The sequence below is a fragment of the Apteryx mantelli genome, chromosome 21 (genome assembly GCF_036417845.1).
Source record: "Apteryx mantelli isolate bAptMan1 chromosome 21, bAptMan1.hap1, whole genome shotgun sequence".
In the NCBI taxonomy this organism is placed as follows: Eukaryota; Metazoa; Chordata; class Aves; order Apterygiformes; family Apterygidae; genus Apteryx; species Apteryx mantelli.
In genome coordinates, this window is record NC_089998.1 from 3,143,266 (window position 1) to 3,170,151 (window position 26,886).

A 26,886-nucleotide genomic window follows, 5' to 3' on the forward strand; every position below is an offset into this window, starting at 1 on the left:
TTGCAGGTGCTCTTCCTCGCCCTGTACCTTGGGTAAAAATGCTAATAACCGCACCTGCTCTCCGGAGAACGAACCTCACGCGTTCACACTCTCGCTTGGTTGCCTCCCAGGCAACCGCACACACACGTGGGCAAGACTTGGAGGCTCTTCCCCGCTTATTGCCAAATCGCCAGCGGCACCGCTGGCACCGCGCAAGGGAACGGGCGCTTCGGTTCAGTCACGTGCGGGCGGTCGCACCCCACCGCTGACAGCTGCTAGCGCTCGAGCTGCCGCCCTCCATGGGGGCTCCCTCGCTGCGCGAGGGGACGCTTCCAGGTCATCAGTCAAGATAAAGCCCCGTTATGTGGCATCGGTCCATCACAGGGGATCAACAAACGCACTTCACATAACCCTTAATGAATCTTAGCAAAGCAACTGTTTCTGGGAAGTGAAGAAATACCTTCTAGGTGCAGAAACAGGTACTGAACCAGGATTTTCTGCTCAAATTGTGTTATGGGGTTGTTGATCAGCTATTAAAATACCTTATTTTCTGAGGAACAATTTTAGCAGTCTGCAGATACAAGCAACACTCAACAGTGTGAATTCATAACCTTTACTACTCTTCAAAATGACGTTTCAGAACAGTCTGTAATAAATCAAAAAACTTTATTTTTAAGATATATTATAAATTTACAACACACATAACATCAGTGTCTTTAGTGTGTGTGTGTGAGCAGGTTTAAAGACTCAGCATTCATTCTAGCCTCGCTCACGGGTATGACTTCGCCGCATGCTAAAGGCAGGTAATCGCCTTCCGTTAGCAAAGCCAGACTGTTCAAACGACCCCGCTAACTTCTACGAATACATTTCAGCAGATGACACTTGGACTGTTTAAAGGTTAACAGATTAGTAGCAGTTTCTTGATTTTGCCTAGAGGGCTACTGCATCAAAGCAAAGGCTGCTGGTTTTGCCCAGGTCGGGAGAGGTCAGTGACCCGCGCTAGCACGTCTAGAATGAACCCCGAATCGCACAGGCTCAGTGAGGTCTGCCCTAGCTAAGCTTCATAAAAGTAACATTACATCTTAGAAACAGCTGTGCATGCCACACATCGGTGTCAGTTCCATATGAAAATTACTGTACGCTGTACCTAGTTATTTTATACACAGGTGAAATGAAAAATGTTAAGTCAGTACCTCGCAATATAATTTTACTGGTGCTGCTGTGTGGTACGTGCTGGGTAGCAAATCACATTCTTGTACAGTTCATTAAACTATGATAAAAATAGGCAAATTAAAAAACACTCTACAGGCCTCTGTTACCTGCTGCAACAAGAGACGCTTGGTTTTGTGGGGCTTAGTTTAAAACATGATCCAATTGCTTTCCTCTCCCTAAAACATGATATAAAACTATATCTGAATTCAGTAAGAATTTAATGCATTTATGTTTATTGAAATTCACATGCTGCAAACAGGTTCTGCATTGGAGATCTTTAAGTCTAGGGCAAGAGGTCCTTAACAAACCTCTTGTTATATCTAGATATCAGGATGCAGGTGACAACAACAGCCACGATACCACATTCATGGAGACTTACTATACACAGCTTGCTTTTCCTCTGCAGGAACACGGGGATTGCCACTCTGGCTGAGCTAATCGACTGTCCTGGCTCTGGCAACAGCCAACACAGACGCTTCAGAATAATCGTCAGCCCAGAGAGGAGGATTCAGTTAGTAGTTTGCTTACACCTCAAAGCACAAGGACTTATAACTGGATGGAAATACCCTGCTGCAAATGCTGCTATTCTGCCAGTTAATAAAAATGCCATTTATTAAAAGTAGAAAAATGGGGCTTTTACTGTGGATGAGCTACTATTCCATGCACGCTACTTTTGGAAAGCTGCCATTGAAATTGAGATGGCTGTGAACCTCCGTACCTGTTCTCCAGGCAACATTTGCTGACAGTGTTATAATACATTCATTTGGTGCAATGCTTATTTAAGCAACTTTCAAAGTGTATTAAAGATCCTCAGCCCCCGCAAAATAACTGTCCCAACTAAAAAAGATTTCAATAACCATTTAAGTATTTCTTGGATATGAAGATCAATCCCCCAAAGACAAGTTTGGTTCCGTGAGAACGAGGAGAGTAAATGGGGGTCAAGGTTCTGGGATGTACCCAAGACAGGCTGCAAGCAGCCAAAAAGATGCAATTAGCTGGAGGTTTAAGAGCTCTGGAAGGAGCAAACCTTGCGCCTTCCTAGAACAGCAGAAGTTTATTAATGACCATACTAGAAACAGTGCAAGTTAATTTTCCAGCTGCTTGGAGAACAGAAGTGTCCTTGACATGGTGTAAAGATCAGCGAACTGTGAAGTGGCTGGGTAATCTTGTGTGACCATTTTGATGTAACGATACAGCAATCTTAAAGGAAGACTCATGCCACTACTCACAAGGAGAAAAAAGAATGGCAGATTCTTTGGACTGTATCTAACACTAGAGGTTTATTAGGAGAATTATGCTAGCTCAGTCTCACAGGTCAAGACCAATCAAGGTCCAAGTTGCAAAGTGGCCAACAGCATTTTTTCCAAATACATCCCTTTAAATGCATCCCCCTTATAAAGAGAATATAAATATGAAGCCCTGAGAACAAACTTCCATATAGTACATTTCTATTAAAAATATCAAAGCTTTGATGACAAAAATTATAAGTTATATATATTTAAATAAATAGCTAGCTAGCTTTCAAGAGTCATGTAATATCAAAAGGTAGAAGATTGTCTGTATCAACTGATGGGGCAGAGTTAGAAGAACTGTAAGAAATCGATACTGCATTGAAAGAGTCACCTACCACCCCACTTCCTCACTTTCCTTGATTTCATGGGTCTTCCCAATATCCCCTTGACCATGTTATGAGACACCCAAATGTGACATGTCTTTGCTAGTTGTAAGTTGAACAGATACAAGCACAGGACGTGAACCTGCAAATCCTTACTCCTGTGAGCAGTTCTTCCTCACAAAACTTCAGGACCTCTTACTGGTTTACAGACCAGAACCACCAGTCCTCCACCTTTAGCCACAGAACAAGAGCTTGTCCCCAGGCAGTAGTCTCACTACACACACTCCTTGGGCCTGCAGACCTGTCTCTGCACATGCTAACTCAGTAACAGTGATTTTTCCTTTTTCCTTTTTTTTTTTTTTGGGGGGGGGGAATTGGAAGGAGAAAAGATAATCAATACTTTTGCAAGCACAAATGAACTTAATCCCTCTTCCCAAACACGCACATTAACCATGATGAAGTAGCAATACATCCAGATGCCATGGGACATACAGCTCCATAGTCTAGTGCTAATTCATACCCAAAAGACAACACTATTGTGTTAGCAATTCCTTGAATGTTAATTTAACCTTAAGGATAGTTTTGTTGGTTTAAAATCAACTTCTGGGCCTTGCCGCAAACATCACACCTCATAAGTTCTGGCCTATTTCAGCTACTGGAAACTTATGTTCTCAGGCAAGCAAGACTTTGCTAAAACCATACCAAGAAACAAAATGGTTTGGCAAATCAGGAAGAACACACTAACACTTAGGCTGTGTAAGCGTTGAGCTCTGGAAGGAGAGCCAGAAATAACCACGTTCTCAAGCTTGCAAGTGTTTTAAAGATGCAGTATGCCTTTAATCCATAAGGTTTCTATCTGCAGTTGCAGCACTGGGTTGTGTTGGTGAGGCTGGGCATTCTTACCTTCATCTGTTACATGATTATGCTTTCCTGATGCTTTTTTCTGTTTTTAATAAAAGAATCACTGGCACCGATTCTGCTCTGGCATACTGAGGGAGGCAGCTCTGATAAGAGTTATCACCCTGATCAAACCGACACTGAAGATGATGCACAGTTTAGTAACGGGCACTGGCAGTATCACACTGACCAATCCCATTGCTGTGGGGTTAATGCAGAGATGCACGAGTAGCAGAACTTTCATCCTCAAGAGTGAGCTGCTCTGCTCCTCTGAAGCTGGTTAGACCCTGTATATTGGGAATTCACCCAGCTTCAGCCATCTAAAAATTAGGCAGCTGGTTCAAGTTAATCATCCATATTCTCCTCTGTCAGTAGCAACAGGTGAGGTGGGTTGCTTGTTCTTGCCATATCACAGCTAGGTTCTGCCTTGAGCAAATCAGAGACCAAACTTGTAGATGAATCTAAAATTGAGAGATGATCCTTGCCTGGTCTGTCTGGAAGCTCTCTACAGCCACTCGAGAGTCCAATCATGTATCACTGAAACAACAGAAGCATGGAAATGGTCTTTGAAGAATGTAAAGGCTCATTAAAAGGCTATGACTGCTACCCAGGTATCTGTTCAGTAAGTCTGAAGCTGTACTTTTTTATACAAAAGCCAAAAAAATATTACGGGGTAGTTTTTCTTTCCCAGCTTTGCCTTCTAGAAAGAATCACTAAAAGGAGTATTTACAAGAACCCTGACTGAGTAGGGAAAGACACTTAGAACCTCAGGTAAGAACGTCCTCTGGTAGTATCACACATCAAAAACTGCAGGGAATGAGAAAAAACAAACAAGGCTTTTTATAATGCCACAACCTCAGTCACAACTACTCATGAGTAGTTGCATCAAACTCACAGGGTTGCAGGATCAGGTTCTTGGCTTTTACAGGTATAGAAAAAAGTTACAATTTTACATCATGCTGTCAATCTGTTCTTAACAGGAGTCCGAGAAAATGGTGTTACTGTCCAATTTGAATAGAAGATAAATCTCTATAAAGCTCTGAATTTTCAGATGTAAAAGTAAATATTTCAGCACTCTCGTGAAGTGCAAGCTTAATATGAAATTACAAAAACCAAAAATTAAAAAAACCACTGGGATAGTAGGCCAAGATAAAATCTCATGCTGTTTCGATTTCCCCACCCTTCATATTAATTATGTGAAATTGGCAACTTCAGTGCCTTGGCTGCATAATAGCACAGATCAGATGCCAAGTTCAGGCCAAAACTTGTTGCAGGGTTTCGGGTTACATCTTGCTGCAATTTTCTTCTTAAAGAAAGAAGAAAACAAAACAAAACAAAAACCCCAAAACACACACACATGCACAAAACCCAGCAACGCAAAAACCACACTTAAAAGGTGCCTGCAGAGCTATTCAGGATAGCCCTCTGACAGATACCTTTGTGCTATTTAAGAATAGGACCTCTCTGGTTGCTCTGTATTTTGGAGAAGCAGGTCTTGCATAGCCTGCCTTTCCAGAGAAAGGCTGTGGATTACAAGACTTGACAGATTATGACAGATGTCAATCATGTGGCACTAAGTTGAAAAGAAAAAAAAAAAACATTTTAGACTTAAAAAGTAACACCCCCATAGCCCAATCATAATAAAATCTATCTTGATATTCACTAGCAAGTTCTTTTGTCAGAAGCTCACAATTTCTGTCTGAAATCTCAAGTCAGTCTTCTGATAAAGCTAGGAAAGACACAGTCTGACATTCTTGGTATTTCCAGGGTTTAAAAATAAAAAAAAAGTGGTGAAGAAAAAATGCCTCTATCTCAAAGACAGTAATTTCAAGCGCACTTTTAAATGCTTTAAGCAAGATTAAAAACATAAGCATTTCTGCTTATTTGCAGGTTACCATTCAATGAAAACCCATGCAAATCAGTATCTTTTTGTAAACAGAGTCTAAAAAATAAACTCAACAACATAAGTCTCCCTTTCCAAAATCATGCACACCAAAAGGGAAAAAAACGCAGTGTGAATACATCCTCCTTGCACTAGGATATGGCAGAGTATAAGCTTATGAATTGCAGCCCTTGAGAATCCAAGTGTTGGTGTTGCAAGTTCTGTCATGAAAGAGATACTGCATCTTTAATGTAGCTGACAGAATCACCTACAAGTCTAAACCCTGTAGGACTTGAACAACACTAACGCAGAAAATAAATAGGAAAAAGTAATGCTATTTATTAAAGGAATTCCATCTATGAATTATTCCGTTTAAATTATAATGCAAGACAAACAAGTTTGGATAGAAATGTGCTTGCTCTCCCAATATTTGGACTTTTAAAAAACATTTCCTAAGAATCAATTTAAAAAAGCATTTTATAATTTGATATACCCATAAGTTAATACTGTATGGAGATGATTAATATCCTATGCTAGTGGTCAGTGACCTCTTGTAAACGCTAGCCAGATGCTAGTGAAACTGGCTAGTAAACTACTGTCACAGGCCTTTTTACCAAGGAGCTTAAAACACGAGCAATATCATCATATTTCTCGCCAATCAGATTCTTAATTGCTTTCACAAAACCTTTTCCTATATTTGGATATATTTTATTTTCAACCTAACACCTGAAAACAAAAATAAGTGTCTTCAAACCTCTTCCGCTAACACTAAATCCACAAGGCAATTAACTTCGGGTTGGCCATAACTACGTATGCTCTCATGCGAGATATAGCCATTCGGAGAGAACGCTTTTTCTCCACCCCCACCCCCAGCAATCCACGCTCCCTCCCATTGGGAAGGTGAAGCGAGGGACAGTAGGAAGTGGCACAGCGGACCGGCATTCCCCTCTACGTGCGGTTCAGGGTCTGGAAGATTCGAGAGATCTGTAGCATGACAGGCCCAGTTTCTGGATCGTTCATCCACTGAGTGCTGTTCAAGGGGTTTTCAAGCATATCCTCGAAGGCTGCCAAGAGATGGAAATTGTAACACATTTAGTCCTTTATTTAGCAAATGCTTCAAGGTTTGGGATGCTTAAGCAACAGGAAAGTTAAAAATTGCTGCAGAGCCATTCTTTGCTTTGGACCACTACTTATCCAATGCAGTGGGCAAGAATCCCCTGGAAGTGGGGGAAATTCAGCATACACTTACCTTTTGCACTCCTAAGTCTCTACAGATAGAGACACTATAGTCTGTCACTCCTCAGAATTAAATTCACTGCAGGCAGAGATTGATTAAATACTCAGCCTGGATTACAATCCATCTCAAAACCTCAAGGACAGGGGTTTGAAGAGATAAAGTCTTAGCAAATAGATACATGCAGAACTTTTTCCTTCCTTTCCATTGCAGAGCAATCTTAGGCTCCACAGAATATTAACTGGGCATATCCCCAGGGAATGCAGGCACTTTGTAGCTGCCAGGGACTGAGTCTCAGGTGTCCCTAGCGAGAAGACGCCTCTGAACTTGGAGACGGTGACTTCTGATCACGGATACTTAGGAGATTGACTATAATGTAGTGAGGCCTGCCCTAAGAGGATTGGAAAGGATTTCCCTGTTTTTGTCTAGACTGGCTGCAGTAGCGTAGTTCTAGTCATCAGTTTATGAATGCCCATCTTTGCCCCTCAAGTCCCAAACTAATATTCTGGCCCTACATTTCCCAAGGAGGTCTCTGGAGCCAGAAGGGAAGCAGTGCCTTCCCTTTGAACAGCAAGTGCTTTCTCCTTCCTGGCATTTGGAGGGCAGAGGATGCCAGGGAGGCAGCAAATTCCACCTGCCTCGATGCAGACAGAAGTGGAAGTATGCAGAACAATTACCTCCATTTTTGAACAATGACAGCTTAAAATACTTAAGGACAGTTCCTTCTTTCTATTCATAGCTGCCATTACACTATTTTTCATTCTGTTACTTATTTTGAAGGATCAAGAAATTAATCAGAACCAGATAGTTACTGCAAAAGCCAAGTTGCAAATATGGCAGAAGAATGAGCCAGCCAATAATTTATAAGCTTCGTGACAGACTGAGCTGGACTACCGAAAATTCAGAGCATTCAATCATTATGGAATGGGACAAAAAAGCAGTTGCAGATCTGACCTATTCAGAAGTCACCAAAAGGTCAGTGCTATAAGCATCTGGCAGACTGGCGCCAAGGTCAGCATCTTGATTTTCCAGGAAGGTTAACTTACACAGCTCCGAGTGACATTAGTGGGAGCTGGAAGTACCCAGCACCTCTGAAAGGCTCACCATTAATACCTTGCTCAAGGTCGTGCAGCATGCCTCTGGCAAAGCCCAAAATAACCCACTTTAACCATATTTCTTTACACAGACTCAAGAGTTAAAACTAAAGATTTATCAACTTTATTTAAGTATCTAATTAAATGCAAACATTCATTATTAAAATCTGTGACATCAGCAATTTGCAGATGTATCATTAGGAATATATTCTCATGCTCATCCAAGCTTTACAAGTGCATATAATAGCATTTCATTTTCTATTTATATTCTGAGCTGCAGTGTGGAACCCTCTCAGAAATGAAGAGACCATTTGTTCAGAAAACAAGGTGAGAATATTCTGCTCTTGAATTATTTAAAGCCTTGCAAGCTCTGCTAATTACATTTAAAGCAGGTATTTTAAAAAACTCTTCAAAGAGCTGTGCATACCCCCTTTATTTAAAAGCAAGTCTTCAAATAAAGTTTGAAGCCAAAGATTAAATGCAAAGTTTGTGTACAACACAGAGGCAAGGTCGTTCTGCATTATCTTCCACTATAAGAATGATCAATCCAGAGATTTACATTTCACTGTCAGGCTCATTAGATCAGTGCTTGCTAAGCCCACAGCCTTTCCGACCAAGAAGGCACAAATTCTGCCATGGAGCTGAACTCCAAGAAGGGGAAAACATGTTCACATGTGTTATCTCAACTTTGGCAGGGCAAAGCCTTAGCTCAGGGTTTTTGTTTGGTAACTCACACAAATTATTTTCCATTTCAGTGACCTGGCCTCAACACACAGTAAGCTGTACACTGTTTTTTCAGTGAAACAACTAGAGTTCTAGACAGATATCCCTTTTTTCCCCCCTTGCCCTGGACAAAGGGAATGCAAAAGGCCTCCTAGATCCAGAAAAGCACTGCAGCCAGCAGCTATTGAAGTTTGAGTTCAGCACATGTAATCCACTAGCCAAGGGACTAGTATCATTTCTGGGACAGCCCCAAATTCTCTTCTGGGTGTCTGGCTTGCAAGATGAAGCAAGCAAACAATACAGCTGCTGAAAGGGAGGAAAAGGGTACAGAGCTGCACCCATCCCACAAAACAGGCTGTGAACATTCAGTCTGTACTGTTATTTGCTAGCAACTGCAGAGACTGTGTATATTTATCAGGACTCCAAACAGTACTTACCTAGTAGAGTTTTAGGGTTTGTTAGCCCTAACTGTACCACGGGGTTTTCTAAGATGGCTTGGAAGAGAGGGCTATTGGTGTCAATTCCCTTATCTAAGTCCTCTGGAGAAGGCTTTCTGTCTCCCAGCAGCCATTCGCACTGAAAGAAATCACCGGGCACAACAAATTCATGATTGGTTCTATTACAGTGAAAGTCTGTCAAAACTTGTGACAAAGTGGCATGTTAAAGATATTTTTTCCTCTCATGTACAGTTAAAGACTGAACTATATATTTCTTTTCACACTAGATTACTATTCATTTGTGTTTTGCTCCAACTGAAATCAATCTTTACTTCAACAGGAACAGCAGTATTGCCTGGTATGGTAATAAAAAGACACTAACTTTGGATGTTTCAAAGCTGAGGGAAGACGTGTGTCATCCTATAGATGAGTTTCCTAGAGCAGGCACTGCATCAGCATGGTTACAGTAGGTCAGCCTGAAGAACCACCCAGCCCAATATCCCTTCTCTGACAGTAGACAGCACCAGATGCTTAAGAAAAGAAGCTTCCTTCACCGTCAGCTGCATCTACATCATTCTGCTTAATATAGTCACTAACAGGGGACTAGTCAGTCTTCGAAAACCTTCACATCTTGGCCTCCCTAAGTTGTGGAATACATTGTTGCAGAATGTTAATTCATACATTGCATGGCTTGAATCTCTTGCCTCATCATGTATTCCTATCCCTTAATCAGTTATTAATTATGGGGAATATCTCTCCCTTTCTCATGATAGGATAATTTCTTTAGTTGCAGCCCCTGGTGAAGAAGCTTCAAGAATTTTTTGAAAATCCACACACACTATATGAACCAGATCAGCCTTAACCTCATGCATGCTGAGTTCTTTTAAGAAATTTAAAGCTTTCTGCATTCCAGTTGTGCATCTAATCTGAGGGAGACAGAGAACTTAGTGTTTATTTCAATTTCAGTAACATTTGGGCTTTACAATACAACCAAAGTCAATTAATGATAAAAGGAATTGGCTGAGCAGACTATTGTAGCAATAAGGAACAGAAATAAGTGTACTCACAGCTGCATTTTGCTGGTTGTTGTTTACTCTCAGTGCATCTACTACTTCTTTTTCATCAAATCCCATCTCCATCAGGGCAATGACAGCCTACATCAGATTTGCATAGCTTAATAAATACAGCATTTAACACGCAGAAACAATAACAGTCACATCCTTTCACCTCCTGTGCAGGAGCTTTTTGTGGGGTAGACACAGCTGTCTCCATTTGCAGACCACCAAGTAATTTTATCCACAAACTTGTCATCTACTGTATATCAGAAGTGTCTACTGCATAAGTGGAATAAATCTTAAGGGCCTAAGTCTAAAGGTAGCTCCTTATCCTCAACATGCCAAAGCTGAATGCAAGGCACAAAGCAAGGGTACATGGGACAGGAAGAAGAGCAGGATGGAAGCACATTATTTTAGAACTTCTCTCATGTCTAAGCTTTTCTCATGTCTCACCGAGATACACATTCCAGGTGCACTTGTAGTTCTATTCACTAGATTTAATTTTACTTCCTGGGTTTACTCTATATTGCTAGTGAGCATTATGTATTTAGGTATGTGTACCTGGATATCATCATAAGAATGTTCAACTACTGGAAATTGTACTTAGGTCAATCACTACATTGTTTGCAGATTCCAGCTGAAATCACAAGAAACCTCTAGTGGTAAAAACAAAGTGTCAGATTCTGAAGAGCACCTCCTGGTGAGTTTACAGTGTGATGACACCATAAATTTTCACTTCAAATCTTCCACTTCACTTCATTCTGAAGAAAGGCTAACTTCTGCATTTGCTGCAAGACTTTTAATCTGCTGATGATACTCTTCCATGCCCCCTAAATACAATTAGGCTATTCCGTCCTTTTCTATAGCAAAGGACCTACTCTTGCCCTGCAACCCTTTCTTCTCTGAAGGCAGCTGAAAGGCAACGCTAGGAGTCTATCAGCTCTTTTCTGTTGCAACAGTCAATTTTCAGGTGTAAAAGTAACAGCACCAGTAATTTAGACACTGGTATCCGAGACAGCAATACATTAGTTAGGTAATATCCCTTTCAGCAATCTGAATTTAAGCAGCCCCTAAAGCTTTCCACTAAAATACTGTCTGGCCAGTACAATATACGTGTACAGAAATGTCCCTTTACATTTCTTAACTAAACATTTATTTGGATTCCATGGTACCCACACAGTCCCTTTCAGTCTTAATAGTTACATAAATAGTGAGATACACCACACATACTCGTGGGTCTGGACGAAACTCTCTTTTCCTCCGGATCTTCTTGAATATTTCTGTCAGCTCATCTTTGGCCTCTTCCCCACCAGCTTCTGAGCTAGGACCTGCAGTCACTTCAGCGGAGGACGCACCAGCTTCAGCTGGGGCTTCTGATGGAGTCTGACCAGGAAGCGGAGCATCCACTGTAGGGTCATCTGCATGTTCTATCAACCACTCCATGGCCTGTGTCACTGACATACTGAAAAGCAAATAAAGAATACAGGGATGAGGAACACTCCAGAAGGGCAGCACTGTTCCCCACACATTTTTCTTTGCGTTCATTCCCACGGTATCCTGACTTGCTTATTAATCAGTATCTGAGAAGTCATAAATACAGTCTTGGAGCAAATCTCAGAGCACCTCTATTCTTGATGCATTTGAGACACCACAATCATCTCTGAAGCCAGGAAGTAAGACAGAGCAGCAAAGTTCAACTTGGACAACTGTAAACCAGGTTTTAAAAGGCATTTCTGAAGGAGTCACCTTATTCTCCAAACCAACAGCTTTATTTCACAACAGACAATCACTAACCATTTGCAACCACTGAGAAAATGGCAAAGCCTGTTCCAGACTTGCATGGAACTACATCTGTTGCTCCTTACGGAGAACTCTCTCAGACATCTTGTGATCAAGGAATGCCATTCACAACACATGAAGGAAAGAGTGGGACAAACACTGCACATGCACAATATAACTTGAGCAAGAGCAAGCTTCAGCGCAGGTGATTGTACTTGGACATGTATCACAGTTCTTCCTCCAGTTTGACCCAAGAAGGAATCTGTAGTCCCTCAAAGGAGAGGCCAACTGAAGGGAGACCAACAAAACACCATGACCATAACATGGACAGTAGTTATTCACTGCAAGCGCTCAAGCTAAGGGACCCTGAGAGAGCCCCAAGACATTCCTTCCCAATGAACACAAAGGAAGCTAAGATAGTGACAGGGCAACTGAACATGCAATTTCATTTGACCACACAGTAATTACTGGTCACAGAAAGGAAAGCCCTTGCCTATTTGGCTTCAGTTACAGCATGAGGGATGGTGGCCATCAGAGGAGAAAGCAGAGCTTTCTAAGTATGAAGACAGAGATACTGGAAAAGAGTGACTGGAATACATCATGAATTCTCTATCATTAGTAATTTTTAAAACAGCCTAACAAACTCCTTTCAGGAGGGATACAGCACAGCTGATTCTCCTCAGGGCACAAGAAGGACTACATGACCTCCTGAGGTCTTTATTCCTACAGTTACTATCTGGATTTTATAATATTCTTGCAATGTTTTTACAAGGTCAGCATGAAGTATTTTTCTACAGCTCAAAGGCTGCTCTGATGGGCTACGCTTGCTTTTTTCTTCATAAAATTTGAGTTTTAAGCACAAGAAGGTGCTAGTTTAATGCTTAGGAGCAGTGCCAACCTGACAGCCTCGCAAACCACAGACCAGCTATTCTTTCCAGAACAGGTAGAGCACTGCTTTCCCTTCCCTGTACCACCTGCATCTGTGTGTTGCCTGAGGCAGCACTGTTTTTTGTGCTAGTGCTTTCTCCAAACTAATTTTGGGTGACCCACATAAGGAGACTTTAGAGAAAAAAACAAATTTTTTTAATCATACCAAATAATTTACAGCCAGTATGCTGAGTACACTTACTGATTTAATCGAAGGGCTTTGACAGCTCTGCTCTCTGGAAACCCCATTTCCGTAAGCTGTCGCAGAGCTATTTCATCCACTCTGTCTTCCTCATCCTCATCCAGCATGGCTGCATATACACAAAAAGAACAACGTTCAAATTTACTTCAAGCTAAAATAAATCCCTTCCTCAATGGAAAGGGACATGTTAAGTTCAAACCCCATTCTCCTCTTCAATCCCCGCTTTTGTTTCTGCCCCAAATTTGCCATCTCATCATTTAGTTTGTTGTACTCTGCTTGATCTGGCTCAGATAGATCCTTCCAGGACAAAAACTTTGTTCGTGTGCATTCACAATCTCAAAGAGCAAACTCCCGCATTACCATGGGATGTCCACATCAGTGAACAGACCTTCTGTGAACCTCTCACATATTTATTAGTTATCTAGAAAAATCAGTGAGATTAGGTCCTATCAGATGAAGGGCAAAGATTTCCCACTGAGTGCATCAACAGCTACAATTTTTTCTCATTTAACTCTACTTCCTTGTGCATTTTAAATGATTCTTTACCCTCCCCCTAAAGTACAAGTCATGTGAAGTTTTCCAATTGTTTTACTATTAACAATTTTACTTTTAAATGGAACTTTTCATCCATTCCAAAGAGACTTTACAAATTAAGTTTTATAAAACCTATACCACAAGATGAAATCTTTGCCTCAAAGTTATTACAGCTCTGGTATTTAAGTTCTGGATTTCACTCTTCAAGCCTTTTTCTGCTGTGGAAGCAAGCAAGTTCCTGGGATGGAACTAGTAACCATAAAGAAATGTTCATACCATTTGCCTTCTTAAATAGCTCAACTGCATCTGGGTTCAGTGCTAGCAATTTCTGTGCAACTTCTATGAGAGAAACTAAGATCTTCCGGAGCTCTGTCTGGAACTGCAAGAAAGGAAACTGTCAAAACATTTAGATAACAAGTTACCAGATGTCATTAAATCTTAATATGTCTATTGTTAGTATCTCTGCTATCATCTGGCCCCCTGTAGAGAAGGTTGTTTTAGTAGGGCTTCATTTTTTGTTGTTTAGACTCTTAAGCACTGGTTGTTTCCTGTGAAATGCTCTAAGTAGCAAAATGTACCAGGCAGAAAGGTCCTTTTAGTTCCTCCACAGGCCCCTGCCCAGCAGCACCACAAGAGGTGCAGCATCCAGGAAAACTCATTGCTCCACAGAAACCTGACTTGCACCTTGCACAAAGTGTTATAAGAAGATAGTCACAGTAGCTCCATACCAGTGCTATTTACTTCCTTTAGCAACTGGAGACCTACGCTTCGGTGAAGTGAGCTTTCTTAGTTATAACCCTTTGCTTTCTAGTAACCTAAATTTGAGCAATCTAAACCAAGACTATTTTCTAAACTGAAGCATCATATATTCTTTTCACTTGGCCATTTATTTTTAAAAATTCCACACAGAAGGTCATGTTAGCCATTAAATAGCTTAAATGCCAATTGTCCTGTTTAGGTTAACAGGCACGTTTGCTGCTTCATACCCCTAGTAGTACAGAAGGGATAGTAGTCCAGTCTGCTGCAGACACAGCAGCTGCATAGGCTTCATCAGCATTCAACTACTGAAGTCAAATTTTAATAATAATTTCTCTTTTCAAAGCCACGGAATAGGAAAAAGACACTGTAAACACCTGAGCTATTTAAGACTGAATAGAAAATTATCCTTAACTACTACACTGACCGATCACTTAAGTATTCTATAGTTAAAACACGTTGCCTGTTTGAGCACATAAGAGTACTCATATACAAGAGAATGCAGGGCTTATACATTAAAAGTAGTTTCTCCTCTGTTATTTTCAACTAACTTCACATTTGCCAGATCTTGAAAATGGTTACTGAGGCTCTCCCATGCACAAACAGCATTTAAAAATCATAATTCAGTACAGAGGGTTTGGAGGTTTTTTCCCTCCTAATCACTGAATAGCTTAAGAAAATTTAGATACAGGTCATACAAATGAGTTTAATACATATTTTTATACCTCAATTTCTATTACAGAAAAAAGGCTAATCATATTCACAGGGCAGAGAAAAGCTTATGTAAGAAAAAAGCCTACTTGAGTGTTAGTGCAGAGTTAAAAAACAAGTCTAATACTTACATCCCTCATGTTGTGATGGGCCACAGTGCGATCTACATTGCGAGAAGGCAGATTTGCAGTTGCTTTGAGAATAGCATCTTTATCAGGAGCTTTCTGCTCCTGTTTCCTCTAAAGGATGGGAGACATGATCAGGTTTTATAACCCATTATCCACAGAACAAAGAACATGCGTAGCTGACGGGAATTTTATATCCTTCACCAAGGCATCGAGCAATGCTCTGTAACTTGCAACTAAGAAACAGTAGTCTAGCAATACAATGGATTAATAGCACTAACAACATTTTGTGATTATAGAGCAAAACTGGACCTGTTGCACTGCCCCACCTTCAGCCCTGATACCTGTTTTTCTTAGCTAAACATGTGGGGCAATTCCAGCATGAAGAGGGAGAGTGATGTGTCAGATGCGGCCAAGTCTGACAGACTTAGAGAGAACTCGGAGGCCTCAGCTCCCAGGCCCAAACACTCTGCTCAGAACATACCCTCTTCAAACCCATGCTTTGTCAACATGTACCGATAGTGTGAACAGGTTAACAGTTAACTGCTCAACACTAGAAGAGCTTTACTGCTTGCAAGTATCACACAGAGATATACAGCACCTTGGATTTTCAGTATATGCTTACTGTCTGGGACAAACCATAGCAGGGGACAAACTACAAATTTTTCCCAGTCTTGCATCTTATGCTCTTATGGTGACATTCTGCCCAGCAAGACCATAATTAAGAGATAGAGACATACACCAATACCTACAGGAAGCAAGAAAAAACAGAGCTGTACAAGGAGGAAGTAGAGAGACCTAGGAATTCATAATGTCAAGCACAAGCATAGCTCAAAGCATTTATGTGATAACATCAACTGCAGTAGCACTCGTTCACAGATGTCATCCTGGGTATCACTGACCCTCAATAAGTTCGAGTTCTCGGTAAACATTCTGAGAAAAAATAGCCATGTTGTAGAATAGTTGAGGGCCAATGCTTCAGCTCTAGATACCTGGTTAGAGGGTGAAAAGCTACACATTGCTAAAGACAGAAATCAGCCTGACCAGAAATCAACAGATTTTTATAGGGCTTTGGAAACAGAGACACAGCAAGGCACTTGCTGAAGTATGTTTATACAGTTACTAGACGTTTATTCAAAGATCAAATCTATACTACTTCCACAAAGTGTATCTGCATGTTTTATTCTAAGGCAAATGTTCTCTCAAAGTTAAAAGTGTAAATTAGAAGTTTGCAAGAAAGATGAAATAGTTTCCGTAGTATTTAGCTGGGTGCATTTGCCTCTACAAACAGAGTACAGCCCAGCAGTCCTTCTGCAACTCATTAATAAGGCTGTTAATCAAAACGGGATAGTCAAGAATTCTTCCAAACTCACTTTTTCTTCTGCTGACACATCTGCCATTTTGGGGAGAGGAGGTGGCGCACGCTTCTTTATTAAGAGCAACACATCTAAAGAGAGAATGATACTGAAATATGTTAGAAAGTAAAGTGAAAACAGTTCCTATAAGATACTTTAGAGCTTCAATTTTTCCGAGAGACAAGTTTTGTTTAATTTCACTAAAATATCAGACTTTTCACACTAAAGCCAGTACGGATTTACAGATTCCCCTTTAGTGTCTGCAGTTCCACAGTGCTATGGTGAATGTGCTGCACAGATACCTGGCAAAGGACTAGACACTTAAAGCCAGAGGTTGACATCAGTTAGAACAGATGTAGTCATGTAACTTTAGGATGATAGTGCTGGAGTTCAGAACATGATTCATCATTAGTTACACTCTCACTGTTACCAGCTTCTTCTCCTCACACAACACCCTCAAAGAGAGTAATACTGGCTCCAGATGTCTTGTGTGGCTATATTAACACAGTAATTGGCCCATTATAATATGAATAGAGCAGCACTTCCTGAGCTTCCACTGAGGAAGAAACAGTGCAGAAAGGCTGTGTATGTTTTTTTTCTCTTCCACCTGGGGCCTTCAACTATAGTGAGTCAAATTCAAAGCTTCAGTGACAACTCCTAGCACCAGGCTGAAGCTCACCTTTGCATAGAAATGGCAGTAGAGCAGGTCACTGTCTACAGTAGGGTGCATCACTGGCGACCACAGGGGCAAATTTCAAGAGCAGAAGAGTCTTCAGTTTCAGGTATCCCAGATCACATGCCACACACTTGATTCAATCTTTTAAGGCTAAGACTTTTCCTTTACAAGGCATCTTTTTCCAGCACCTCCCTTATTACCAGAGGTATTTTAAGGGTTCAAAGATGCAGACACACTGTTTAGGGCCCAGATCAGGCCTGTACAGCATCTGTATCCTTCAGGCAGGTACAGCTTGACACACAGTTTTTAGTCCATCACATTAAGCAAGTAAAAAGCAAACAAATCATGCTTTGTGCAACAAGTTTCCTAGGCCTGGCTCAGTATCTAACAGCCAAAAGCAACAACTGGTGAAGGCTGTTAACTCTCATTTGTCCACCTGACCAGAATGCAAAGGGATCAACACACTGACTTTTGGCTGCCTCACGAAGCAGCAAGGGAGTCAGCTAAAGCTGTTTAACTGGGCAGCTCAGTGGCAATCAGCTGTTGGCTGCTATCTTGCCTCCCTGACAGCAGCAGGGCACTTGAGCATGTTGCAGGGGAAGAAGCAAAGAAGCATTTGCACAACAACTTGCTATGACTGAACAGTTAATGCTGTTTGGCTGCTGCAAACTGCAAGTCAAAACTCAATAGGAGATGGTGCCTCGCCAGGAAATAACAAACCGCTAATCAACAAAAAGGCTGTTCCTTGCCTTTGCCCAAGACAGGAGTTCCCAACTCCTCTTCGACTCTGAAGGGGAGAGGTGACACTGACTTCAAAGGGAAAGGGGACCAAATTGCTTGTGTTCATGGCAGCAGTACTCCAGCAAGAAATCCAGAAATCCAGCAAGAGTAGTGTCGCTGGTTCAGTCAATGTTTCGGTCTACAGCAGTCCAGCTTCTTACACTTGCTCTCTGCACTACTGCCCTTCACCTCCAGAAGTGATCATTAGTTTAATCTGTTCAGTAAGAACTCAATCCAGCTATCCCAACAGCTCTTTTAGATTCTCTTTTGTATCACATTAATTCTTTATGACTTTAAATGCCTCATATATTCTACTGAAGCCAGTGATACTATAATTAATTTTGACCCAGGTTTGCAGATGCTCAAACACACTTCAGCAAGCAACACCCATCTGCTTGACTGGGAGACCTCGAGAAACTCCTCCAAAAAAAGTGTTTTTTCTTTCTTAATATTCTTAACCATGGTTACAATTTTCAGATCTTTTGAAGGATAAATGCTGTCTACTAAATACCTGTGATAATATTAAAAGCACTGGAGGAGGTTTTAAAAGAATTGCTTTAAGAAGGTGGTAAAAAAAAAAATCATTTATTTAACTTATTGGCTTAATGGACACACCTAATTTCTGTTCAACTCTTAGAAAGAGGAACTAAGGAAAGCAAACTGCTCATTGCGTTTTTTTCTGGAGAAAGACAAAGTCTTTTTCCTCTTCCCTTTTTGCCATCTTATTAGCTTTCTCATGTCAAAGCTGAGAGTAGATACTAAAAGGTCACAGCTTGGAACTTACCAAATAGTAAAATACAGATTCATGTTTCCAGGCTGACAGGATATTAAAAAAAAAAAAAAAAAGGGGGGGGGGGAAATCTTACCTCTATCTTGAATGTTCTCCTCTAACACAGTTTTTGTGTCTGTCAGCACCTTCTCAGAAGTAGCATGTATCAACTTATGATGTGTCACAGTTTTTGGATCCTCCAAGCTCCCAGGTACACACTGCAGAAGATAACAAATATTGAAGATCAGAAGACAGCAATAAGCCTACTGCCTGAATCACTGCACTTTGCACTTCAGAAACTACTAAATGATGGCACAGTTTGTATGTGGAGAATCTTAATAGCTTAAGTAATGGTGAAATATGCTAGAGGCCAGTACACAGAATGCATTTTATTAAAGAAATCAAAGCTCAAATTGTGCTGTAAAGATGCTCCAACCGTGGTAGTGAGCAGGCAAAAAGGTTTCTCCTCGCATATCCAAGTTCCTGCCTGGGAAAAATAATCAACAAAAGGGAGGATTCTAGCCCTCCTTCACTGATGTTTTGAAATTAATAGCTAGCAACAAGAACACTTAGGTTCCAATTGATTATGATGCTCTTAAAAACATCTTTAAACAGTTTCAAAGACCTAGTCTTACAGCCCAATCACTTTAAGTGAGCAAGTACAGGACCAAGTACTCAAAATTAAGTGCAATAGAGATATACTGGATTGCAGAAATATAAATAAGCAACATTTTTACTTTCAACCTATCTGAGTGGATTTAAAGTTTGTCTCCAAATTGCCCTAGGCCTGAGTATAGGTCCAAATACTCAGAATTAAGTGTGATTTGGAGCAAAACAAGTATGCTCAAGGACCCACAGCTAATCCAATTCTGCAATAGATTGCTAAGGTCACTCACTCTTCCGGAGAAGTCTGAAGGTAGCAATTAGTATCATAAACTAAGAAAGAAAACCTACAAAGAGCATTCAGTGTTCTTGCAGAAGGGAAGGCTGTAATAATGCCAACATGTTTCTCCTTCATAGCCAAGTGTCAAGACAGAGGAGGGACTCTCTGCTTAATCTAATAATTATTTACACATGAACTATTAGACTAAACAAACAACTGCCAGCTGTGATTTTAGTATGCTTGACCCTAACTCAAAAGAAAGCAGCAGTTTCTGCACCTCGTTTCAAGTTGCTTAATGGAATTAGAGTTGGCTGCCAGAGTCCTAACCTTGGTTCTTGCTGAGCGCGCTGAAGAAAAGTTACATTTACAACTCTTCTCAATCAGAAATACTCAGTGCATGTTAATTTTTTCATAGCTGACTGTGTTGCTCAATATCTTATTAAAATTCTAAAAATTGCATGTCAATTCATTCACTGTGAAACCAGCTTTGAATCCTGAAGGCTTACAATATAAGCGTTATCAGTGGTTTGTTTATAACTGTACCAAGGAGCACTCATGTATTTACACAGCTAGACACAAAGAAAGGTTTTTCTTGATACAAAGTCCAATTAGAATATACAGAACGGTTTCCAAGTACCAAATATGAGTTGACTACGGCTCAGCTGTTCTGCTGGCATAAACTGACAGAGTGCCACTGAGACTGATGGACCAGCGCTATCCCACCCGCTATGCACAGGACCACCCTTTTCATCGAGGCTGCTAGAAAACTACAAGTTGAAATCCTATGCTATTTATCACAACAGATATAAATAAGCATGAATCCCATGGTGTTCGTGCCCTACTGCGGCTTTACAAAAAGGTTAGAGTTTAGACCTCCTGGTATTTTAGCATTACAACACAAAATTAAAAGCACACACCCCAACCTTGAACTGACTCATCTTCATACAAGCGTGGCTCACAGATCCGCAGTGACAGACTACAAGAACATTACATCCATGCATCTAGAGGCTTCTAATTTGTTTGAGGGGAAAAAAGAAAGCATAATGGTTGCAATTCCAGAAAGGCAGAATCAAAAATAAACTACCAAAACCATGAAATTGATTATGTTCTTATCACCTTAACAGCTTTCTACAGCAGAATAAGACACTTAATACTGACCTCACCTGCTCTGCTCACAAAAAAACCCTCTCAATGACATTTCTTTCAATACACATTTCTACTGAGCCATTTTTCACCATGTCTATAGAAGAGTGCATTTACTCTTCAGGGAACAGAGCTGTTTCCAGAGACCCCACTGAAATCAGCGACAGTATTTCCCATTTGCTTCACTTAGACGTAGCATTTAGGCCTGTTAGTATGTATTATCAGCCTCCTTCAAAGGAATCCTTTTAGCGTCCATCATCACTTTCTCTGTCTTCACTGCAACAGAACCCAAGTACTTGCTCCTTTTTCAAATGTAACACTTGTTTTCAACACAAATCTTCAGTTCCTCATCTGAGCTTCTGCACAGTTCTGATGCCTCAATAGGACTGAAGTGAGAGTTTCAGTCTTGCTTTGTATAACTTTAACTAATCCTTCAGTATATTAACTGCTGAACAAAAGCCAAAGAATGCATTAAAGTCTAGAAGCAATTGGGAGTAGCTCCTATAATTGATCTGATAAGTTATCCAAAATACGTAAGAGTACATCAGTGGAACATCTCATCTCTGAAAAAGCTCAATATTAATTTTGCAGATCTTTAGCGTCAGACCCCAAAAAAGAATTTGAATACAGGAGCTGGGGGGAAGGGAAGGGAACCTGTTGCAAGTAATCACACTTTGAGCACTTGCCAGTGTGGGGATGGGGGGAGGTGAAGAACTGCTTCTAATCTTTTATCTATTATTTTTTCCTAGCGCATATCAAGTTGTGTGTGCACATGATCATAATATTTACTAATAAGATGAAAGTGCAAGCGAAAAACTAAAAATTGCAGGTAATCACTCATTTATCCTTAGTAACCCATGGATTCAAGGCAACATTTTTCAGACTTTCCCATAGTAAAGCTATTTTAAAGGAAAAGTCCTGCGGCCACCTTACTTCCTCCTCTGACCACTCTGTTGACAACTGCATAAAACTAAGGCAAATACAGACAGTACTTTATGGGAATGCTTAGTGAAATACTTGGCATATTTTAACAGGCCCGGGAAACAGAAAGTTCATCTACCAGGCAATGCCTCTACTAGCTCTCAACAGACCACCAAGAAGTTACCACCAGCAGCCATCAGATCTCACTGTGGAATCTTGCTTCATGCAAATGACGCACGATTAAAAGTTTAAAGCATGACTGAAAACATCTTCCTGCCCACAGAAAGGAAGAGTACTGGTAATCCACAGGAAGAGTGGCGAGAGAGGGGAGGAATTCCCTAGGCAGAGAAGAGGACCTCTCACACAAATGAAGGGAAGCTGAGAACCAGGGTGCACCTGCAGCCCAGCGGTCAGCTAGCATTGCCCTACATGCAATCAGGGACACAGCACACCCGGGAAGAGAAGCTCTTGCATCTCTTTGTACAAAAGAATGAGGAGGGAACCTGCTGTAAGTTTTATGGTTTTCTTTCCAGCATAAATATTTGCATTTCTTTTTAACACTGGAGTTTACAGCAAGCTTTTGTTCACAGATGCCTGAGCAACCACTGAACTTGCAAGCCCTGCTGATGCTAGATGCTATTTGCAGAACTTGGAAACTCGATAAACCGCAAAGCTGGCTGTTTGTTTGTCTTTAAATATGAAAAGGGATTTTTTTTGTTGTTTGCTTTCATTAACAGAAACATTTTTTAAATAGTGCTGACACTCCCTAGTACTAAGCTTGGGCGGCTAAACCACCTTCATCTCCCACAAAGTAACCAAAACATGTCTAGGGGCATGAACCTACCTTATCCTTGTATTGCTGCACCTCGTACCTCTGTCCTACAGACACTCCTTCCTCCACCTTAAAACCCAGGTGAGTATCACCGCAGCAGTTTAAGAAAAAGGAGACTAGAAGCACATAAACATTAAGAGCTTCTACCTGTAATTTGCTTGGCAGCGTGGGCCACCTTACAGACACACAGCCCACATGCGTGCATCTTAAACGCATGACTACAATTTACATCAGTATTTCTGAAATACCATTGAGTCTCAGCAAGAAGCAACAATCTCTTGTAATTAGAATATTAGAATCAGGACTTTCTACAGGCCCTTCAGCCAAAGCAGTGCTATGTTTGAAATGTCAGCCTGGGGCATAAGAATTATGGATCATGAAAATATACAAGTTACACTTGGGTTTCTGTGGTTAACTGAACTTTCCCAGTTCTGGCTCCCAGGTGAGCAGTTTCTTTTTAAAGAAACTTCCTGAGACCTTGGGGCCCAATTCTGCCAGCTGGGCTGCACAAGGAGCTCTCGCTGAGGTGGTGAGGCTTTGCACAGGGACAAGTGACTGTTCTGAAAGAACACTTTAATGGTAAAACCTAAGTTTAAAAATAACTAGGAAAGAAAACAACTTATTATCAGTTTTTTTTCCCCTGCAGATTAGATATGTAACATTACTGAAGGTAGCAGTTTAACAGTGTGTAATCATCACTGAATTGTTACAAGTTAACAGATAGAACTCGGGGAAGTTTTTTGCTTGATCTGTGAGCAAAAAACCCACTAAATTTAGGAAAAAAAAGACATCAAAAATGACTCTTCAGAGATTAGTAAACATTTGAATGTTCCAGAGGGAGAAAGCATGCCCACCTTCCTAATTCAAAATCGGACACCCTAACGAATGTCATCTTCTTTTGCTTCCTGAAAGAACAATTTCGATAATTTTAGGGATTATATTAATCAGCATCAGCATGAGAGGTGGCTGCATAAATTATCTCAAGGTATTATCAAGATTCATTGCAACATACCCATGATCATCAGTCATGATTCTTCCATTGGTTATTTTCCCCTCCATAAAACTATATATTATCCATAATAGTTATGCAAATCCATACCATTAGCATAAAGTAGCAGAGAGATGAAATCAAACATCACCACCAAGTTATCAATTGTCTTCTGCCCCGGCTCACATTGCATGCAAGTGTCTATTCAATTAAGCTTCCTGAGAATTAAAGGTCTTCAGTTCTGCACATGTGTGTAATCATTACTCCACCCTATTCTGGCAGTCTTTGCACCACTCTTTTGCTTAATCACAGCAAATTTCAGACAGTAGCCTGAAAGCGGACCAGACAGTAGCATTAGAGCTCTTCCAAGAATGCTAACAATACGGAAGGCCCTTCACCCATTCTCTTCAGCAGGGCATCCTCATTTTGCCTCAAAAAAGATCACATCTACCTCAGATAAAGCAAAAGCAAGTGTGGCCGTTCTCATCTCTAAACCAAAAAGCACCTATGAAGACTATGGATCAAGACAGAACAATGTGTGCTGTGACCTGTGGTTTCCAGAGGTTCTAGCTAAAAACCAAACAGCTATAAGGCACACTGCAGAGGGCACTTGGGCTGCTGTCCATCCTTACTTTACCACCTGCTCATCAGGGAACAAAGCAATCTAAATAGCCCACCACAACCTAAGTTACTTCAAGTTGTGGTTAATTAATTACATATTACAGGTATGTTCTCATATTGTAACTGTTTTTTTATTAAGAATAACAACATTTCTTAACATCTCTGTAACATTTTGAAGATGAAAACCCTTTTACTACATGCAGTCCTTTTCAGGGGTGAAAGTAGAGGTCCTGGCCTCTTTCATCTGAAAGTTAAACGAGTTCCGCTAAGTCTCTCAGCAAGAATTTCAGCAGCTTTTGACTCGAGCTGTCAGACCATGTTGTGCTGGTCTCAGAATGACAGTCTTTAGAACAGTCCTGGTCATGGATCACCATCTTATAACACTGTTGTTATCAGTCACATCTTTGCTTTAAAATAAAACACAGTCATGGCAGATCTTTGAAATCCAATCCAATGGTTTCGCAACCACTGGTTTCAATGTTTAACACCCACAAACATACAAGCAAGTAACTGAACAAGGGAATACAAAAACCCTATATTTTCCAGCTTAACTTCAGAATGCAGCTGTATATTTTTATATATTTTCTCTTTCAGACAATGATTAGTAATTTACTCTTCCAACACGTCCATTAAGACCTCAATCCTTAGAGCACTGGGAGAGCATTAGAAGAGCCTATTAACTCCCCACTGAAACCCACACTAGTTACTGTGCCAACACAGGGTGAGGCAGTACTAGGAATTTTTTCAGAGAAAGGAAAGTTCTCCACCATAGTTATTACTTTCATTGTTTATTCTTAAAATATAAACTAGAAACAAAATATGCTCTATTCTCTGTTGGGAAATTGGTAGAAGCCAGTTCCACCCATCTCCTGCAATGCACAGTTGCCAGCACATTAAGTGCGTAAGACACATGCAGGAGCTGGCTACTGCTACTGTCCCACGCTTGCTGAATTCCCTAACTAAAGGTTGCAAAGTAATTTCCATCAAAATTCATCCTTTGTCAACACACGCAGCTCTTGAAACAGGCATTCGCTTTCTATATGGAAGGGTTTCACGCAGTCAGGGGGAGGAAGAAAGTGGCAGATATGGCAGACTAGGAGCTGGAACACAGAAACATGTTTGTTTTCACTTTTTTTTTTAAGGGTATTTACGAGGCTTTAGGGAAGTCTGTTTTCTTCACAAACTAGTGCTTGCTTGCCCCTCCCCAGGACTCCGACCTCCTCTCCCAGCTCGGGAACACAAGCGTTACAGAAAACTAGGGTTTCGGAGTTATCTACGGCACAGGCTCCCCGCAGGCCGCCCCGGGGGGCCGCGGCGCCCTGCGGCAGCGGCGAGGGCCGCGGCAGCCGCGGCTCCTTACGTGCTTGAGGCACCGCTCCTTGAGCTTCTCCACCGTGGTGTCCTCCGAGACCTCCTCCAGCCACTCGGCGCCCTCCACGGTGCACACATGGAGCCGCAGCACCTTCCCCGCGAAGATCTTCTCCTCCTGCACGAACATGGCCCCGGGCCCCGCCGCCGCCGCGGCGCCTCGCAGGCCCCGGGCCCCGCGCTACCGCCCGCCCATGAAGGTGACCCCCGGGAGGCCGGCGGGGAGCCCGGCCGGGCCCCGCTCGCAGAGGGGGAGCGCGCTGAGCGCCCCCGGCGCTGCCCGCCCGCCCACGCCGCTCGGGCCCGGCCCCGCCGCGGCTCCTGTCACCGCCTCGGCACCGGCGCTCCCGCGGGGCGGACGCGGCGCTCCGCGGCAGCCGGAAGCGGAAGGGCGCCGCGCCACGCTGCATGCCGGGAGCTGTGGTTTTCCGCCGCGCCTCGCCGCTCGGAGGGCTGCGCCGGAAGTGAAGGCCGCAACGGCCTCGGGGACGTGGCCTTCTGGGAGTAGTACGGTTATTTTTCTGCTGTTTATTTATTTATTCTCGCCGGGTGGACCCGGTGCGGCGGCTCGGCGTAATGCTTAAAAATAAATAAATAAATAAAATAAATCCCTCCCAGCGCACGGTGGGACTGGTGGTCCGTCCCGCCGCCCCAGAGCACGCCGGGAGCTGTAGTCCCCGCGCCGCGGGGCACGCCGGGAGCTGTAGTGCGGGCGGGCGGGCCGCTCCCGGGGGGGCCCTCGCCGGCGGCGGGCAGGCCCGGCCGGGGTCCGGCGGCTCGGAGCGCGGCCCGCGGGGCTGCGTGCCGGGGGGGGGGTCCCGCTCCGGTGGGGCCGGCGGCCGGGCCCGGCGGTGGGGGGGGGGGTTAGGGGCGAGATTCTCCGTTCGGCCTTCAGAGGGAGACAATGAGCCGTATTTAGGGCGGCGGAGAGCGAATTCCTCGCTGCCGGCTGGCGGTGCCTGGGGCCGGGCAGGGGCAGCGCCTCCGTGCCGTGAGGCCCACCGCGACGTTAGGCTGCCATAACGCCTGCCCTGACGTTGGCCTCCCGCGCAGCCGTGTTCCCGGCCCCGGGAAGGCCTCCTCTCTGCCCGGGAAGGGCAGCTTGCCCAAGGAGCCTCCGAAAGCGGAGTCGTTCCTGCACGTGCGCCGCCTGCGGCCCCTCCTCGCCGCCTCGCTCGCGGGCAGAACGGGCAGCAGCGGGGCGAGGGGCAGAGCCCCCCAGCTCCCTCGTTCCTCCTTCCCTTCAGCAACCGGCATCTCCCCCTGCTCGCTGGCCTTCCGGCTCCGCTTTCCCCTTCCTGCCTCTGCTGCCTGGCCGTAGCACTGTCTGGTCCCGCTGCGGTGGGGCAGCACTCCCAGGGTGCACGGAGAGACCAAAACTGCCTTCG

At 42.6% G+C, this 26,886-nt stretch overlaps 1 protein-coding gene across 4 annotated transcripts; it reads right to left on the reverse strand.

Annotated features, from left to right (window-relative positions):
* Window positions 1–628: 628 nt before the first annotated feature.
* Window positions 629–25,815, reverse strand: UBAC1 (UBA domain containing 1). 4 transcript variants are annotated; one of them, XR_010886159.1, is made up of 12 exons: window positions 25,491–25,814; window positions 18,840–18,960; window positions 16,536–16,609; window positions 15,169–15,276; window positions 13,847–13,949; window positions 13,037–13,145; window positions 11,359–11,590; window positions 10,141–10,227; window positions 9,074–9,212; window positions 6,522–6,649; window positions 5,140–5,276; window positions 629–4,240 (listed from the first exon to the last, which is right to left on the reverse strand). XR_010886159.1 is itself a non-coding variant. In XM_067309409.1 (11 exons), exons 1-10 carry the CDS (start codon window positions 25,626–25,628, stop codon window positions 6,534–6,536), a joined length of 1,227 nt encoding a protein of 408 aa, XP_067165510.1. In that variant the 5' UTR covers window positions 25,629–25,814; the 3' UTR covers window positions 629–4,240; window positions 6,522–6,533. The 4 variants fall into 4 exon arrangements, 2 of the variants coding, with proteins under 2 accessions (XP_067165510.1, XP_067165511.1); XR_010886158.1 differs by having other exon boundaries at window positions 5,140–6,649; window positions 25,491–25,813; XM_067309409.1 differs by lacking the exon at window positions 5,140–5,276.
* Between the last annotated feature and the right edge of the window lie 1,071 nt (window positions 25,816–26,886).